The sequence below is a fragment of the Harpia harpyja genome, chromosome 1 (genome assembly GCF_026419915.1).
Source record: "Harpia harpyja isolate bHarHar1 chromosome 1, bHarHar1 primary haplotype, whole genome shotgun sequence".
Classification (NCBI taxonomy): Eukaryota; Metazoa; Chordata; class Aves; order Accipitriformes; family Accipitridae; genus Harpia; species Harpia harpyja.
In genome coordinates, this window is record NC_068940.1 from 38,076,765 (window position 1) to 38,095,388 (window position 18,624).

At 39.3% G+C, this 18,624-nt stretch overlaps 1 protein-coding gene across 1 annotated transcript in view; it reads right to left on the reverse strand.

The window, feature by feature from the left end:
• The window catches only part of BCAS4 (breast carcinoma amplified sequence 4), a 45,409-nt gene that overhangs the window by 11,389 nt on the left and 15,396 nt on the right, over window positions 1–18,624 (reverse strand). The window contains exon 4 of the mRNA XM_052787698.1: window positions 16,484–16,618. Coding sequence (XP_052643658.1) covers window positions 16,484–16,618 — 135 coding nt within the window. The remainder of the gene's footprint in view (window positions 1–16,483; window positions 16,619–18,624) is intronic.

The following is an 18,624-nucleotide window of genomic DNA, read 5'->3' on the forward strand; positions in this document are numbered from 1 at the left end:
CAGCAGCTGAGGTCCCCAAGGAACAACTCAAACTGCTTTCACTTTCTGGAATAATACCACAGACAAAAGTAAACAAAAATAATACCATCCATCTGAAGCATGAGGCAGCATTATATACAGGAGGAGTCGGTAATTATAATGGGAATCAGATAAGGCTAATAAAAATACAGATTGACCAAATAGACAGCACAAAGATTTCACACTCCTTTCCTTAACTTGGTAAATGATTCACTCTGAGTCAAGGCAAGAGCCTGCTTCCCAAGCTGGCTCGCTGTTTCAATGTTACCATAATACAAAACAACCTTCCAACTCCTTGTCTGAGACTATGAACAAGCAATCAGGCAGTATGGATATGAGACAAAACTGAGCTTGAGCTCAAGCTCAAACTAGAAAGGCATTTGGACGTGGTCTGAGTGACTCCAAACAAGAGCCTTTACAGTTTCTGTACTTCAGTTCCATTATCTGTAAAATGGGGGCAATGAAGCAGTATAAAACTTCACACTTAAACTCGCCAATTTTATTACCCTGGGTCCAGCAGCACTGAAGGAATGGATGAGGCTGTCAGAACATCCCACTGCAATTTATGACTGCTGTCTCCCCTTCACCTGTTGTGCACCTCACTATAGAACTTAGCTTCATCTTCTTGGAAACTTCTTGAGCACACTGGAAGGCTATTATGTCCCAGTAAGTTTTCTCTTCTTCAGGCTGAACAAACTCAGCTGCCTCAGCCTCTCTTCATTGATCATGTTGTCCAGCCTAAGCATCTTGATGACCCTCCGCTGAGCTCCATCAAGTTTATCAACATCTTTCTTGTACTGCAGCCCCCAAAACTAGATGTGGTATTCCAGATAAAGTCTAAGGAATGCCCAGTTAAAAAGAATGATCACTTCCCTCAATCTACTGGTCATGTTTCTGTTGATACTGCCCAATCATCTGTCGGCCGTCATTGAAGGCACACTGCTAACTCATGCTTAGCCTGTCATCTAAAAAGATCACTGGGTCTTTCTCAGTAGAGCTGCTATTCCATCCAGTCAGTCCCCAGCTGGTACCACAGCACAGTGTTAGTCCATCCCAGGTGCAGGATTTAATGCTTGTCCTTGTTGAATTTAGTAAGAGTCACATGAGCACATCCCTCTGGCCAGCTGATGTCCTCAGAAAGGCAGCCCTGTTCTGGAGCACACCCCTTGGTTCACTGCGGTCCACAAACTTGAGGAGGGTGCATTCTGTCTCCTCCTCCAGGTCATTGATAAAGATATTAGGCAAATGTCTGACAAACTACACTTGTAACTAGCATCCAGGTAGAGTACAAACCATTAACAACTACACTTCGAGTCTAATGATCTAATCAGTATTTTCACCTATCTAGTAGTCCACCCACCTAGATCATAACATCCCAATTTGGATACAAGGATGCCGTGGGTGTCTGTATCAAATGACTTCCTAAAGACATGGTACAGGATATCAGCTGCTCTCCCCTTATCCACAGTTACATCACAGTCCTACCACTCCTGATGACTTCACAGTTAGAACAAACTCAACATTCTTAACAGAGAAACAGTGCTAGAAAAAGTATTCATAAAGGAAAAGTATTAAAACGGATAGGTCCTAGTCCTACTATATTTCCATGTAAGGCAATGGGAACTGAAAGCACATAGCACCTTGGACAATCCAGCAGATACTAGAAATGTGGCAAAACTGGAAGCGTTAGATTTAGCCTGGCAAAATATACAATATTCTAATGCTCATTGGGAAGGCATTCAGACAGACAGAGAGACTGACCCACCCACAAGTCATAAGAGATGGAAAATTACACTCAGTTTCCAAGCGTAACGCAGCAGGAAACAAAGATCAATGAGGTTTGGCTTATATGTCAACCTCTAGTCAGTGGCTGTGATGCTGTTCTACAGTAGTACAAGAAGAAATTTGTCCACAAATACAAGAATAGCCAGCATGCCTACACTGTCAAATCAAAGCTTAGTAACTTGTCTCCAGCTGAGACCAACAGCTGATGCTTACAGTATAAAAACCAGGCAAGTATGCAGCATTCCTGCCTTGAATACTCTCCTAACCTATAGGAATTTGCAGCATAGAGGTTCCTAGAAATAGAAAGGTAACTTTGCTAAATTACCTTGTCTGATCAAATTTAACATACATAAATTGTCTTTCATTTACAACTGCAACAGTGAGTTCCAAACTTTAGTGATATATTGCATAAAAGGCACTCCTTTAGTTCATTTTGAGACTATGTCTTGATAATAATTTCTGCTTACTGTCTCATGCAATTTTAAATTTCAAAGAACTCTAGTGCATTCTTCTTCAGTGTGGAAAAGAGAAGACTAAAATCATAGTCTGCTTAGGTGTTTCCCAAAGGGATGTGGTTCCAGATGCCTTTTCTAGTTCTGCTGCAATAGGACCAGAACGTCAGTCAGTATTAAAGATGAAGCTACAGATTTACAGTGACACAAGAAGGTTTTTATTTTCTTTCTTTGCACTTTTCCTAGTAATTCCTAACATTCAATTTTCTTTCTTGCCTGCTATTGACCTGTGAGCTGAAGGTTTTCATGAGGCCATCTTGACTATTTCATGATTCCCCTCTTTAGTGAAAAACACTAGTTCAGACACCAATACCATACATATAAGGCTCACTTGCATCACCCCCATTTGCATCACCTTATGTTAATTGACATTTCATTTTGGCTACAAGTTTTTCCACTCAGTCTCTCAATGTTGCAAGGTCTGTCTACAGCTCTCTGCAGTCGGCATTCACTTCTGTGATCTCAAAATAACTACGTCAACAAGCTTTCTCATCTCATTGTATGCCTCATTTTCTAAATCATTTGTGAACACTGAACAGCATGCTAGAGATACAGCTAGCATCTGAAAGACTTCTTTCTAAGTCTTTTGCTCAGGAGCAGATAAAATCTTTGGGATCTCAACAGGATGGAGTAGTCAGCACTGCACTCATACGCTTTGCAGGCCCGTCATGGAACACAGATGAATAGAGACTTTTAGCAACGTGACATGAGCACAACCACAGTGCTTAAGTGGGAGGACAAACAGCCCAAAATTAAAAAAAAAAAGTAATAGTAGTCCCACCACTGATACAAGCCCCCATTTCTTTTTTCTATAAAAAGAAATACAGTTTCGTCTTAGTAACAACTGATACCAGAAGTTGTTGTTATGGTCTGGAAATTATCATAACAGTTTGGTTTTACAATCCCATATGGTCCTGCTACAGGGGGTACTCTGGAAGTGAAAGAGTTAAGCAGGAATGGTGGGGGGTTTGCCTGGATTAACCAGACTTTTCTGGAAGAGACACTCTCAGTGAACCATTCTCCTTCAATACAGAAAAGTTGTGTCAACTAGCAAAGAACAAAACAGCCTGCGTGCAACTACGCAAAGGCAAGGCAAGGCGCCTCGCACACCGGGGCGCGGGTGCTGTGCGGGGGCTGGAGAATGGGCGGGGGGAGCCCAGCCCAGCCAAACCGAACCCAGCCAAACCAAGCTGGGAAGAGTGAACCGAGCCGCCAGGGTGAATCCAGCTGAGCAGAGCTGAGCCCAGCTGCCGGGGTGACTCTGGCTGGCACACACACACACACATTTTCTGCAGACTGCCTTGCATTTTTGTTCTTGGCAAACCAGAGCAGCTTGGGAAATATTTGCAGGTCTGGCTATTTAAGCAGGAGCAGCCTAGCAGGGAGCACGCAACAATCGCCCAAGATTGGCTTGCAGCGTTACTGCTGCTGGAGGAAAATATCGTTTCCATAATAACTGTTTCGCAGCATACCAGCTATGCTGCCTATAGCATTTTGCCACCCAGCTGAATTATAAAAAAAACCCCAAGGGCAAACATGCTATTTTCATACCTTTCTTTTCCCCCAAGCCATATTGACACATGGACTCTGCGACAAAACGAATGCTACTGAAGCCCCAAAATATCTGCACTGAATATAAATATATTATGAAATAGCTTTTAAACTCTGCCCTAAAGCACTTTCTGATTGGCTGCCAATGATGTCACACATCCATAAAGCCCAATAAAACGCATGGGTTAACAAGTCTCATTTCTGCGTATGAACTCCATGCAGCAGGAGCACAGACCACTCCAGGACAGGCAGGGGGTTAACCATACCATCTCTCAGGTAGTTAAAATCCTGCGACCTCAGGACTCGGTGTCAAGCAAGCTGCCCTGCTGACTCTGCTCACAGACTGATCTTAATGGTACTTAACTAAGCACTGTTTACTTGTGAGAGAAGCCTTCCTAATGGATACAGTAAATCACTGTCAGTTTTTAGGTATTAAAGATACACTTATGCATATTCAGAGCAATTAGTTTGGTCTTATCTAGCAGTTGTGATCTTACATTTCAAGTCAAAGGTGAACTAAGTATGGTACCCTTTCCAAACAGGAACTTGACCTTCAGTCCTGTTTGAATAAACTGTTACTGAGTAACATTTTACAAAAGCCCTAACAAAACTAAAATCTACAGTTTTACAAAACTCAAAAACTAATGCCAGAAATATCAACTAAGCATTTAAAACATACTATTGTGACACCAATTGCTCAAATAGTAAAATATGTTAACTCCTTCTGTGCACTCATGCTTACAGGTTGCCTGACAAGGAATAGCAGTTTGCAGGTTTAGCGGTTTAGGTTGTTTAACAAACAGAGCATTCTATACAGAGAGAAATTTGCTGTGTAAAATATTAAGTGTGTATGATGCTCAATTGCCAGCAACCAATATTTGTTTTTTACTATGAATACAATTCTTGGAGCTGGCTTGGTTTCAAATGTTATTAGGTAGATAGCATGTGGTGGTGTAGTAAGGAGTCTTATGCACGAACTGAAAATACACTGAATTTGATCACCCTATTCTAGGCAGTTTTGCTGCCAAATGTGGGCTAATTTATATATAGCAGCCTATTTAATAGTTTGCACTTATACTTCCAAAGCAAGCGTGGAAGCAGACCACATAGAAATATGAAAATGTTGCCTGATTTGCTACATAAAACTTTGTTTTCCAAATCCTTGTCTAAGGTTTAGGAACATTCAGTAGAAATGAAACTGCAAAATACACGGTTAAAATATGAAGCTGCTATAAGGTATGCCATCACTGCAGTGCTCAAAGCAGTATCACAATATAAGAGAAAAGGCTGTGTATTGCTATCTACTATTGTTCCTTCTGCCTCTCTTTTCGGTTTCATATTCAAGGCAAAAACACCAAAATCAATCAAAGGAAAGAAAACAAAACCACAAGCTCAGTGTCTAGAAACCTCATGCTTTCCTCGATTACTCCTAAAGGATCCCTTTACCGCTGAACCTCAGCACATACCATCAAATATTTCAAGTGGAACAAATTCATTAACTTGTAAACACTACTTAACTAACTGAAATCCAGTGACAGAAACCTAGAGCACTGTTAAATCAGCTTCAGGCAGACACTGCATTTCATGTGTTAATACTTGCCATCTGCTCATGTTGCATTTTTTACCACAAGAAAAAAATGTGACTGCTGAGTAAAGACACTTCAAAAAAAGAAATAGGAGAAACCTGGCCTCACTTAGCCACAAACTATGGGTTTATTTTTTTTTTTTTTTTTTTTACACACGAACACACACTTACCCTCTGTCTCTCTACTAAAAAGAGCAGAACCTATGTAAAATAGTCTTTTTTAGCTATTACTGCCTTATAATAGCTACACTAGGAAATCTTAAAGAAAAAAGAAAGTGCCCGTGCATGTTTGGTACTCCAGACAGCAAGAAATTTGCCTCAGGGAGAAACACTTTGTAAAAGAGGTGGGGGAAGGGTAATATGCTAGTAGACAGAGTGCATAAGGGAACCAATGCAGAAGCGTGTGCGCGTGTGCCTGCATGTGCGCATTTGTGTTGGAGGCTCTGAAAAAAAATGCTAGTCACTACGGCTCCTAGAGGCTCCAGCACAGCAAAGCACCTTTCCTGCAACACAACCATTACATCACGCACAAAACTGCCTGCCGGCCACAGAAAATGGCACAGCCAGGAAGGGATGGATACCAGCAGAGGAAATGTTTCTCCACTTTGTGAACCATGCAATTTTTAAACTAATTCTTTTCAAAAATTAGCTTTAGAAAAAAAAAAAAAGTCCTAACTTCTTACCCCCTTGAAAACTAAAGGAGATCAACATTTTGCCCCAAAAGTTGGGCTTATGACTTAAGAGGATGCCAAGACATGATGGTATAAGCTTTGTTTTAGTTTTGGCCAAAATGGTATTTCATTTGACATTCAGTTTGCTCCTACTAATAATCCTAAAGAGCACTCAAGCATTTCAGTAACGCAAGTGAAAAGGAATTTGCTTTGGCACCAGGTCACCAAGGAATAAATATTTCTTAAGTTTTGTGCCATGACGTTCTGCTTAGCTGTTGCCAAAAAAAAACCAAACAAAAAACCAAAAACACCCCCCCCCCCAGGTCTGCATTTGTACCTTTTAACAACTGTTGTCATGTTTTAAATGGGTGCTTATAAAGAAAGCATCTGATGGACTATTTTGGTACATGACATCTACCATTAGTATGCTAGATACACTGAGTAGCAGGTCCTGATCTAGATGGGCAAATTCAAAAGCAAGTTTCTTTACAGAAGCTGTCAGGAAGAGAAGGACATGCAGTAATGGTGCAAAAGATGGAAACCTATCCACTGGAAGCTGGACAAAACCTTTTCACAAAAGTCCCTGCGCAGCAACTGTGCACAAACACTGGCTCCAATATATGCCCCAGTTGTAATGATAAAGTCAGTGCATGAAACCTGAAATTGTGACTTCTGGCTAAAGATCTCTCTCATCCATTCCCTATTACTAGTCCATAGAACTATTTTACCTTCATAAAATTATAGCATAGTGTAATTTCTCTGGATGTTGCCTTTCTTTGGATGTACTCCCAACTTTACCTACCACAACTTGATTTTGGTAAAACTCATTAGCTGCTGGGGTCCAACTCCTGATGACTGGAATAAGTAGCGGGGGGGGGGGGGGGGGGGGCAGGGGAGTGGTGTGTGGAAATACTGTGGTCGTAACCAAAGTAAACAGATGTCAGCCTATGTCGCACACAACTGAAAAAAGGACACTAGCAGAATATATTCATGCCACAAATATTTGAACACAAGGCACTCTTTATAGTAAAAAAACCCTCATCTGGTCCCAGATCCTTCACACTTAAAACTCATGCCTTTTTACTTCCACCCCAGATCTTTCACCAGATTTTTCCTCTCCACAAAGGAGCCCAGGTGTTTCTTGAATTCACTTAGCATTTCCAACACTTCACTCATCCTCACATTAATGAAACCCATATGTTTAAGTATTACTGTCCTCAGTTCCTTCCTTACTGCCCTTTTCCTGAGATTTTAATTCATTTTGTGAGTAGCTTTCCCTGAACTAAAAAAAGTTACACAGATTTTATTAACATCTTTCATAATTTTGAAGACTACTGTCAAAGAGCTTATTTATTTGAGACAGTTTTGATGCTAGGAAACAAAGATGTGCACCTCTCCTGTTACAACAATCAAGTTCCTATTTTCAAAAGTATATTGGACCAAGACTACTCCCTTTAACAGCTACCCATTTAAGAGCTACTTCAAGAATTAATGTGGCAGACTGCATACATGAAACTGAAAGCAAGAACAGCTTGCATTAAGACAGCTGCTGTGATTTTCAACCCCAGTTGGCTTCTCTGCCTCTTCTCTAGTGTCCCTCCACACTGCAGGAGCAGCAGCTAAACTGCCTCAGTTAATAGTCCAGCATATGAAAGAAAATGAAACTTTGGTTTCACTTTACCTCAACATACCAACAAAAGATTCAGCCACTGTTATCTTCATCACAAGAGCTTGGCACACACTTCACCTATTTGACTTCTAGTTATTCCTGTTTCTCATTATTGCCCTGTAATAAACGTATTTATTCTAAATACATTTAACAGTTACACATGCTCCTAGATGACATGCAACTCTTTAAAAAAAGGTCCCAAACAAAATCCAAGTGGAGGAAGTACAACCAACCACCAAGACAAGAGCAGTCATCAGGAAAATGAGTCACAAAGAAGGCCAGTAGAATCCCCCCGGAGACTTCCATATGTATCAGTCTCAGACAGAAAAGGCAGAGGCACTGAAAATGAATTGATAAAATACTTTTAAAAGGTATTGGGTGTCCCAAGTAGGAACATCTATGTGGCAGCACAAGGAGATGGAGGAAAGAGTAGAGGAAGGGGGGAGTTAATTGGACATCTGTGTGAAGCTGGGGGAGGGCAGACAGGAAGGCAGTAATAAACTCCATAAGCAGACGGTGCCACAGGGCTAGAATAAGACTCTGGCTTTACTCTGAGCAAGGAAGTAGAACCCACATTTGTAAGCGTATGCCTATGTAAAAATCCTGACACCTTCTAACTGACCTTGCTTACCCAGGGCATTTTGGACAACAGGCAATTTAGTAACAGCAATGTGGCCTTTAGCAGCACTGTGGTCATTTGTTAAAAGGGAGAGAAAAAACGTCACCAGTGTCTGAAGCTTCACTTCACCTCTCACCTCATACACAAACTATCTCAAGCACTTTAGTGAAAGCTAAGATTCAGACTGATCTCACAAACAACACTATTTTGTGGATCACTTTGCATATGAGTTGATAGCTATACACATACTTTATTTGAAAGTATTTATACAGGATCAAGATCTTTATTTCCCAGTCTTTATATTTCATTCATCTTAATCTATAAATGTACTTCCAGAAAAAGTCAACCTGATTTACAATAAGAGTGTTTTAAATGAGAGCTGCTCCTGTTTGAGTATCACTTTAGGATGCTGTGAAAATCCACAAGCTACAATGTATTCCATGTTATAAAAGCCAAAGCAGAATAAAAATTCCTTTCCAAAATTCCCTCATGCCAACTTCATCCAAATTTTAACACAGAAATTACTCTGTGTGAAATATCTGGAGTAAGGATTTTTCTGTTTAGAACTTTTACTAGCTCATAGAATGTTCTTGGGTCTTGTACCAGTTTATCCAGTTACAAAATGGATTCTTGTTCACCTGTCCTTTTTTAATCCTTTAGGAAAGGAAATCAAGTGGAAAGCTGAAGCGTTACAACAGTTCAGCAAACAAGTTTCGTGCTGAGAGAGTCTTCTACTCAGGGTTCTGTGGACACTTCAATGTAGTGCCAGGCCATACTGTAGATTTATGGTAGAACCATAATAAAGTAAATTTTTTTTCTGTATGCCTCTAATTCCCATCAACAAGATGGTGCATATGTGTTTCCTTTTGCCCATTTGTCTGGTGTGTTTAGGAACAGAAAGCACTTTGAACCTGGTACTACTGTCAACCATATGCTTCAAGATTTAGCACCCCAATCTCAGATAAGCCATCTAGCCCCCAGTATAAATGATGAAAATTTTTTTTTTTTAAGTAAAATGTTTTTAAATAGAAAATAATTTTAAAGGTCAACTTTTTTTGTGCAGAATTAAAAATAGGAACAAAATAAACACAGAAATTTTTGCTTTTGTCACACTGAGACCACAATTTCTACAGACATTCCTCTGATGAGACACCATTACAAAAGTATATATTACATGGTTACAGAAATACGTGGAAGAGCATACCATGCTGTGGAGACAGTAATCCACAGAAATATGGTAAAACAAAGGTCACAAGCAGCTCACCACAACTACGGCTGGCAAGAACATAATTTCTCAATGTATTACAAACCATTTGAAAAGTTTAACCCTAACCTCATGTAATCTGCAGTATGTTTCTGCATCTCAGCTAGCATTTAAAATGTAGCTGATAGAGCATAAACTGAGAAAAATAGCATAACCAAAGAAACCCTGAAACAGGGAAAACAGTCATCCTTTTTTAGTAAAGGAATTCTAATATTTTGGAAAATGTGGTTAATTTCTCTTAACACCAGATGTATAAATGGCATACCTGTAACAAAGAAACTGGGATGTTGTCAGAAAAATCCAGACAAGTAATTCTGCTAGGAAAGGGACCCAACAGCACCCTTCATAACATGCTGCTCTCCTGGCCCTAGGGCATTCATGCTAGAGAGACAGCAGTCAAGTTTTAGCTTGTATTATTTTATTGCTTTGGGGTTTTTAAGAATCAACAGCAGTACAGCACACGTTTATGGATAGGGACGCTGTACCACTGGGGTTGTGAATCATAAGTATTTTACACGCATTGTTTTGTAACGAGCGCACACAATCCTGTTTAACAATGTACATAACGACACAGAGCCTCATATGGAAGACACAAATGCAAGTACAAGCAGAAAATCTGATACAGCTGAAGACATCCTATATTGTCCCAGAAGACAGGCCAATGCAGAGCTGCTATGTATAACATGCAAATACTTAAATCAATAGTGCGACCAGTAGTCACTGCTTGCTGCATTCCTTAAGAAGCAGCCAAAAGGAACATAAGAAAAGGGAAGGGAGAAGAGACATTTACCACTTATTTCACTGGCGCCAGCTAATGTCTTTTCTGTAACTAATTCACTTTAACTCTGCAAAGGGCAATGTTATGTAAAATGTTTCTGAAGGAAGATTTTTTCCTGCCTTTCAAGAGCAAGCATCAAAGCCTAGTAAACCGTGTGCTGCAGAATATATTTAAAGCTCAACAATACTAACCAATAGAGTCACTGAAACTGAACTCTGGAGGAGGAGCTCTCTACATGCAGAGGCTGGGTTTCTATTTTCTGGCACAGATTATACCAGCTTACAGAAAGGCAGTATTTTACAAGTCTTTACATATGTAGCCAAAAGCTTTTGTCAGTGAGATGCAATTATAGCTTAAAAACAGTTTCTGTGATAAAAAAGAGATGAGAGCACTAATGAAGGTGGCTTTCTGACAAATCAAGTTTTTCCTAACTGTTTTTATTCGTTCATTTGATCTCAGTACTGGAATTTTGCAACAGGAATTGGCTCGGTCTCTTTCAAAACATAAAGGGCCTAATCCCTTCCCATTAGAGAACAGGAAGTCAGAAGCCAATCTTAGCACCGATTAAAAAAAGGAATCTGGATTGTTATTTTAACTTTTGTTGCACATAAACTAGAGAATTTTTTTTCCGCTACCGTTTCAAGCATGCTGGCTCCATTAAAAGCTGATGTCTCCCCTAAGTGGCACCTGTTTAGTACAAGAGACCCTTTGCACCAACTGCTCTCTACAGAGCAGCAATTACGCTACAGTTTCTCCCCATCACTACATGTGTAACTCGGAACATGTGCTGCACGAATCCTTATTTATGTGCCACTGTGCTGTCCTGCTTTGGACAGTCCAACAATGACATTTCTAGTGCAAAGATTTTTTACACCTCCTCTAAGTGCATTCGTACAAAATTGGTTCAAGTGGGAACAGGCAGTATTTTGTATTTTGACTTCTGTTCATGCACACTTGAAAACTGCATACTGTTATTGTCAACAGTGTTGTATGTGTGCCTGCTGGATCCCACCAGCCCAAACTCCTACTTCTCCCCCAGCCTTCCTAACGTTCTCAATACACAGGTGTGTGCATGTGTGTATTTCAACTCCTATGTGCAGTGTTCAAGCACCCAAGCACTCTCATCTGCTCCTCCAAACCAGTGGCACTGCTTGATGTCCAAGCACAGTGTTGCAGCCTCTCTCAAGCATTTCTGCTATACACCAGGCTCAGCAAACTGGCAAGAAACTCTGGCTTCACTTCAAGAATTGTGCAGGCTTCCTCAAAGAAGCAGGCAAATGAGGGCTAAAGCCATGGGTAGCTGAAATCTTGATTTCTGGGCCTACTGCATTCCCTCACTTGAACCTTCCCATTTTAAGTGTTATCTTTCTCAACACAGAACCCATGTGACCTCTCTGGGGCTCCCAAACCAGTTAATGAATCAGTCCAAATCAGAATGGAACTGGATGAACTTCAAGCATAGCTGCAGGTAAAATAAGCTGAACACACCCCAACAGTTCTCAACATTAAATATTTAAAGTACGTCAGATTTTTGTTTTTATTTTCCCCAATATTAAGAAAAATGGCTGGTAGTATTCAGCACTTGAAAATTAATATTTTAAATATGAACATAGTACACCCCCAGTTTTGAAATCCTCTGCTCTATTTTCTCTTATCTCATCTTTCCCATCTGGTATGTTTTAGTAATAATTTAACAAATATTTTTCTTCAAGGCTGTCAGGAAAATCTCATAGCATTTTAGAAACACTGAACATTATCTTGTGAGGTAAATTAGGACACAAAGAAGTAGCATGACATATATGTGATCACACATTGTCAGTTGCAAAGACAGTAACAGAAATCCCAATATGTGCTTCTTTGGAGTCTTCGAGAAAATAAATTGGTAATAGATAGCAAATAGTGAAGCTGAAACCTACATCAAGTTACATTTGAAGGATGATCTGCAAAAGTTAAAAAATGTAAAGTCTAATGTAGGAAAGTTTTCTTATTCCAATGATTTATTTTTGTTAAGATTTATTTATGAAAATTCAAACCCAGCTAGCTGTCTCATACGTTAAGCAAAACCTTAACTCTACATAGCTCCTTCATGCTTCTGAGCTTTCTTCTCTCAGAGAATGCGTCTACTATCAATCTATGCAGACTGCAGCCAGAAGTCTATGTCCACTTCCACACTTCACACTGGTAACCACTGAAAACAACTGTTAAGTACAGGTCTCTTTCCTGGATACTTTAGTCAGTATAACTCATCAATAACTTTTGCTCATTACTGAGCTCAGATGAACTAATAAAGTAACACACAGAATGCTTCATATCCCATTATCAATTTCCCAGTTCAATTTGTCAGAATCTACCCCAGGTGTCAGGAAAAACCATTAGCCAGCACCTTAGCCAAGACAAGTCAGCAAACCCTACCTCAGATAAGCAGCTGCTGTTCTAGAGATTACAGTATTAGTGGAAAGAAAAAGACAATAAAAAGCCTCTGAAAAAAATCTAAGAAATGTGCACTTTTTCTTCATACCATTGACATGAGATTTTTTGGAGGTTATGATTTTATAAGCCTTTCCCTGCAACTATACAAGGGTTATAAATTACTCTAAAAATAAATATTGACAAGATTCTCAGCCAATGACATTGAAGAAAATTTCTGGCTTTAAGAAAATGCCAGATATCACAAGATGCATGACAAAACAGCAAGAGTTGCTCACATCCAGTTTTCTTCCATTGGAAAAGATACTAGTGGTTTTTTTAAACTCTATGTGCTGAAGTTTTCTAAAAGAGATTTCCTGTCCTTTCTCTAAGATTGCTGAACCCCATTCAGCCAGGGCACAGATAACATCTTTGGATAAAAGATTTGAAATCACAGTTTCTCCCATACGAAGTTCAAGTTTTACAGGAAAAAAGGCTTTTCTTCCACAGAGCCACAAACTTCACAAGAGAAAGTTATTTCCTCTGTTCTGTTCCCTCGGGAGGCGTTATATTCTTACAACCTGTCAGACTTAACCAGTCATATTTGTAATTTATATTTAGTATAAGGTCATTTCTCTTTAGACCACCTCTGGATATTCCTAACACAATGAGTGAATTCTGATTACTCACTTTTCTCCTACAGATTAGATACCTTTTCCACTGTTACTGTGCACTGGAAGTCTATATGAAACAACTTTCTGAATACCCAAAAAACACAGCGAAATATAAAAAAGACAAACATTACAGGATTTTGCTGCACCTTGAAATATAATTGCAAAACACTGAGAATGAGATTTCCCTTGCATTTAAAACATTTAAATGTGTTTCATTATTAGATGAAAAAACTTAGCTGAAATACATATACACACACACACACTGTACTCAGAGAGAGGGGCACTCTCAAACTTTTCTAGCCAGTCTGATCAAGGCTGCGGAGAGTAGATATACAAGTTGTATACTATCATTTCAGAACAAGTTAAACTCACCTACAAAAACAGTCAGGACAGTCCTAATTTTCAAATGGCAAAAGATGCCAAAAGGGCATCTCTGCAATGGTGTCCTACATAACAGGGGAAAAGGGATGGACAACTAGAAAGAAACAGGTTTGGAGAGAGTACAGAAAATTGGATAGTTGGCAGGGATTTTACTAGGTTTCAGGCAACAGTCAATCAAAAGAAAAGTGGCTGTAGAAATTCAAACTCCACTGATGTCCTTAAACAATTCAGTCCTTTCCTGCACACTTCTTCTAGAAATGAGTGATTCCTTACCAACACAGAGCATTGTCATTCAGAGCCAGAATTTACAGTGAGAACCACAATGTAAAAGTTATTAACAAGCAGCTGTACTGCATCATACAAAGGTCCATGCAGCCAAATAATCCCACTTAAGTGGTGACCAGTTGAAGGGATTGCCTAGGGAAAGGTTTACGGGGTAAATATACAAATTTATTTCCCAGCCTTCAAGAATTTGTGGCTCAAGAACAGATGCTTTCTTTAATATCCATTGTTGGATTTTCTTCCTCATGAGATTTGTCTAATTGCCTTGGGAATATATAACAACCTGTGGATGTAAGTTCCATGGCACATTAATACATCATGTAAAGTAAGTACCTCCCTTTTTGTATTGTGAACCTGTCTGCTGATAATTTCATTGGATGACCCTAGTTCTTGAATTATGGAAGGGAGTGAATAATCATTCTCTATTCACCTGCTCCACATACAGAATGACTTCACAAATCTCTGTCCTGTCCTCCTTCAGGCTGAGTCTTCATCTGTTTAGAAATTTCTGTGAAAGAAATCTGTGCTCATCCTTGTTACCCCTGTCACCATGCTTTCTACTTGTACTATTTTGGGGGGAAAGAATGGGAGAGAGGGATAAGATCAGTACAGTAGGAAGCTACACCATTCCCTATTTGTTCTTCTCTTTTGTTCACTAATACTACCATTCCAAGATGCCTGCAAGCATGAATACAAAATTATGCAATATTTCAAAATTTTTCTTTGTAATTATAAGAAAAAAAAAATTGAAAACACTATACTGTCTTCAAGCCCAACTCAAGCCAGTTTCTAAGTAAATAGTCTGATCTTCTCTACATTCTTATTGGGATCCCAGTTATACAACATTATTTGTATAGGCAGACCAACCTTGCAGAACTTCCAGCTTTGATATATTTTCCAGACTGGGTATCTGGCTGCAGGTTTAACATGTTTGGAAAGTTTTAGGGAACAAAACCAAGCCAATTCAGATAATGAAATTAAGGAAAGGTATGTGTTGTTCAGCTCTTTTGAAAAGCTCCAATGCCTTCATAAGCTACAGCAGAGATTTTAAATTGGCAGTAAACTACCCTCATATCAGGGACATATTTTCCCATTCCTATGAAAACATTACCAAATTTGGCCAAGTTACAACTCTTTACTGAGTCTATATAAACTGTGTTTTTCTAAAGATTCACTAGAGTTTGACAGCTGAAGATGAAATCAGTATGCACCATCTCCTGTCCACGCCTCTGTTAACCAGACTGAATATTCATTATTCTCTTTGAGCAGTTAAGGTTTGTCCTGGATCTGCAGAAACTGAACTGGACTCTTCCTGCAACTGAAGCTTCCAGAGCTTGCTATGACACCAAACAAAAATTTGAAATGGTTCAGCTATACCTACATGATCACTGATACCTGTGTATTATTGCCTTCCCAGTATTATGCATACTGGTACAGAAGCCCCTTAGAAGAAAATGAGGAAGGAAACATAATGGCAGAAATACAGAAGGGACAAAAGAAAGCAGGGAAGTAGTTGAGACTAGAACAAGGATCCTGAGAGATATGCTAAGACTGAAAACATGGTAGAGATCACATCAAGATGGAGAGGGAGGAATGGAAGGGATGAGTTCAGAAAAGGCTAATTGAGGATTGTGACGAATTGCTCGGGAAACGCCAGATTTAGAAAATTACCTGGGAGCTTAGAGAAGGAAAACAGAGTGTAAAGGTAAGTGGTATGAAGACATTCTTGGAAAAGAACAGGGACAGAAAGGATGAAGAGTATGTAAAGCTTCCTCAAGTCCACATCAGATCTCATTATCCCTGATTCTCAACATTCTTCTTCTATCAGCAAGTATCACTAAAACTCACTGAAAGACTGCTCACCCCCCTTTAGCGCTCATCCATGGACGACCTTATAAAGTAATTTTGACATAATTGACATAAAAACAAAGACTAAATAGAAAGAACAATCTATGCTTATGTCTCTCACTGCAAGATTATGTATAACAAGCTTGCTATTTGCGTATACATATACAGAGAAAATCCTTTCATTCCGGAGCAAGATGTAGAGATATTAAAAAATTACTGCTAGAACTATCCAATGCCTAAGCAGCATCTCTTAAAAAAGAATAAAATCTTTGACATTTTTTAAAATTGTAACAAAAATCCCTTTACAGAAGCAAACTGTAGCTAGTTCTTTTATACCACTTAAAATTAATACTTAGATCTGCTGTAAGGCCACATTTGATACAGAAAGGGTATTTAACATCACTTTCCCATCTGCTGGAAGCAACTTTAAAAATACTCACGTTTTTAAATGACGAGATAGTTGCACACTGAAATAATTTGCAAACAGTATTAAGAAAGGTGCAATGGCTCTTCTCTGCTTCAAGCACTTGCTCTTCTAGGAAGGAAACATGATGTGCAACCATTTTAACAAATGCCTATGGAGAGAGGAAAAACACCTAATGAAAATTAAAAGCACCTGTGCTGGGTCCTAGCTAGCTGAGATCAGAAGTCAAAGAAAAAGCTTTAACAAGATTTCAGAGTGCACTATTGCTAATATAAATATCCAAGGGGTACATACTCAGAAGTAGACTACAGATGTTTACAGCCACAAGAAGAACCACTGGTCATGACATAAGGCTAATTTTTCTCCCTACCTAAGGGCAGATTTTTGCTCCCTCTTCAGCATACAGAGTATGTAAACACTTGCATAGCGTCTAAAGGTCTGGCAACATTTCAGCAGTGAGGTGAAAAGCTCTTCAGAACCCGCAAAGAGACTGCTACTACTGGTGGGAGTGAAAAAATGGCCAAAGTGGTAGGAGGGAGTAGACAGCAGAGGAAAAGATGACGACAGGTGATTTTAGCTAAAAAAGGTCAGGAATTATTGACCTAAACCATACATGTGTTCAGTTTCAGTTGAAATTTGAGCCATGAGGGAAAGCCAACTAGAAAGAACACATTATTTATTTGTTAAAATACAGAACAGTTTGTAAACAGAGTTTTGATATCTCTATTAATGATTAAGCTTCACTTTATTTTTTTGAGATGTTGATCACTGCCAGTTTTAGGGATGGGGAAGGTGAGGCTGAATAGGTAAATTAATTGCCCAAAATGTACCAGTGGCAACACCAAAATTAAAACCCAGCAGATTCTCATCCTATATAACCATTACACAACAGTCCTTTCCTCTTCTACTCTTGGGAGTACAAGTCAACTCCTCCCTTGAAAATCTCCATGGATGCTAAGCTTTAAATTTATAAGTTCTAAGTAAAACATTAACTACTGCTCAAATTGCCAATTTAATCTTGTGCTCTCAGATTACTGCCATTACAGGTGGTAATGTTAGGGAGAAATACTGATTCCTAGCCAATCAAGGTATTATCCCCCCCTTGATAAGCAAAAAAAGCCTCCCAACAAAATTCTGCTGCATTATTCAAGGACAACCTGTAGCCTAGCAGACTGGTGTTTTCTTCATATTCCAAATTACTATGTCCCTACAGCTGTACTAAGGGAATGGGGTCAGGAAGGGTTGGTTTTTTTCCCCTTCCCTGTATTAGAGGGGAAAAAACCAAAAAGAAGCTCTGTTGCTTACCATACTTTTGGCACAAGTAATTGCTTAGAGTTTTAATTTTATTTTCCTGTTCAAAGACAAAAAACACCCCCACACAATCCTCCCAAAATCCCAACCACCTATAAACATGGAATTTGCAAAAAGACTTAAATGGGTGAGACACTTAACAGAAACAGTTGGTTTGTAACCTGATTCAGTTGGCCAGTTTTCACAGTCCTAGCTTAAGTATACCTTCAAGTATGGCCAAATTGTCAAGTATGCTGAGAACTCGCTAGCTGTTTCTTGGACTTGGGTACTCACTTCTGAAAACTAGACAGCTTTCTAAACAGGTTAACAGTTGACTCCCACTTTTGTTCTAAAATGCCTTGCCTCAATTTCCTGTCTGAAGCGTTCTGCTGGTGCTATGTAAGTCCATAAAGTGGTTTGATAAGTCTGTTATCAAATGTAGGTGTAAAAATGCAAACTACAAAAAATGAATTGCATTTAAAGAAAACTTGCTGAAAGTTGTCAATTGCCCTGTCCCTCCCAGCATAATAAACCTTACCAGAGGATATTACTTTGTACAGGGGTAGAGCCTGAAGCTTAAGCACTGCCTATCTGGATTTAATGCCATAAGCACTTTCACTTTGAGTCAGTTAAAACTGATTTTAAACATTACACAATTTATCTCGTCATGTTTTCATTACATTCCTCCCAGAGGCAAACTTGCCCTCGATTGACACAAATTCTAACATACTGCTTACTAAATACGGTGAGGGCATCATCTTAGTGAGTCATACTGGCTTCCCTCATTCAGGATACAATAAACACCAAACCAAGACACAACAGAAGATGGGAGCTCAGAGATCTCTCCACTACTACATGATGATCATC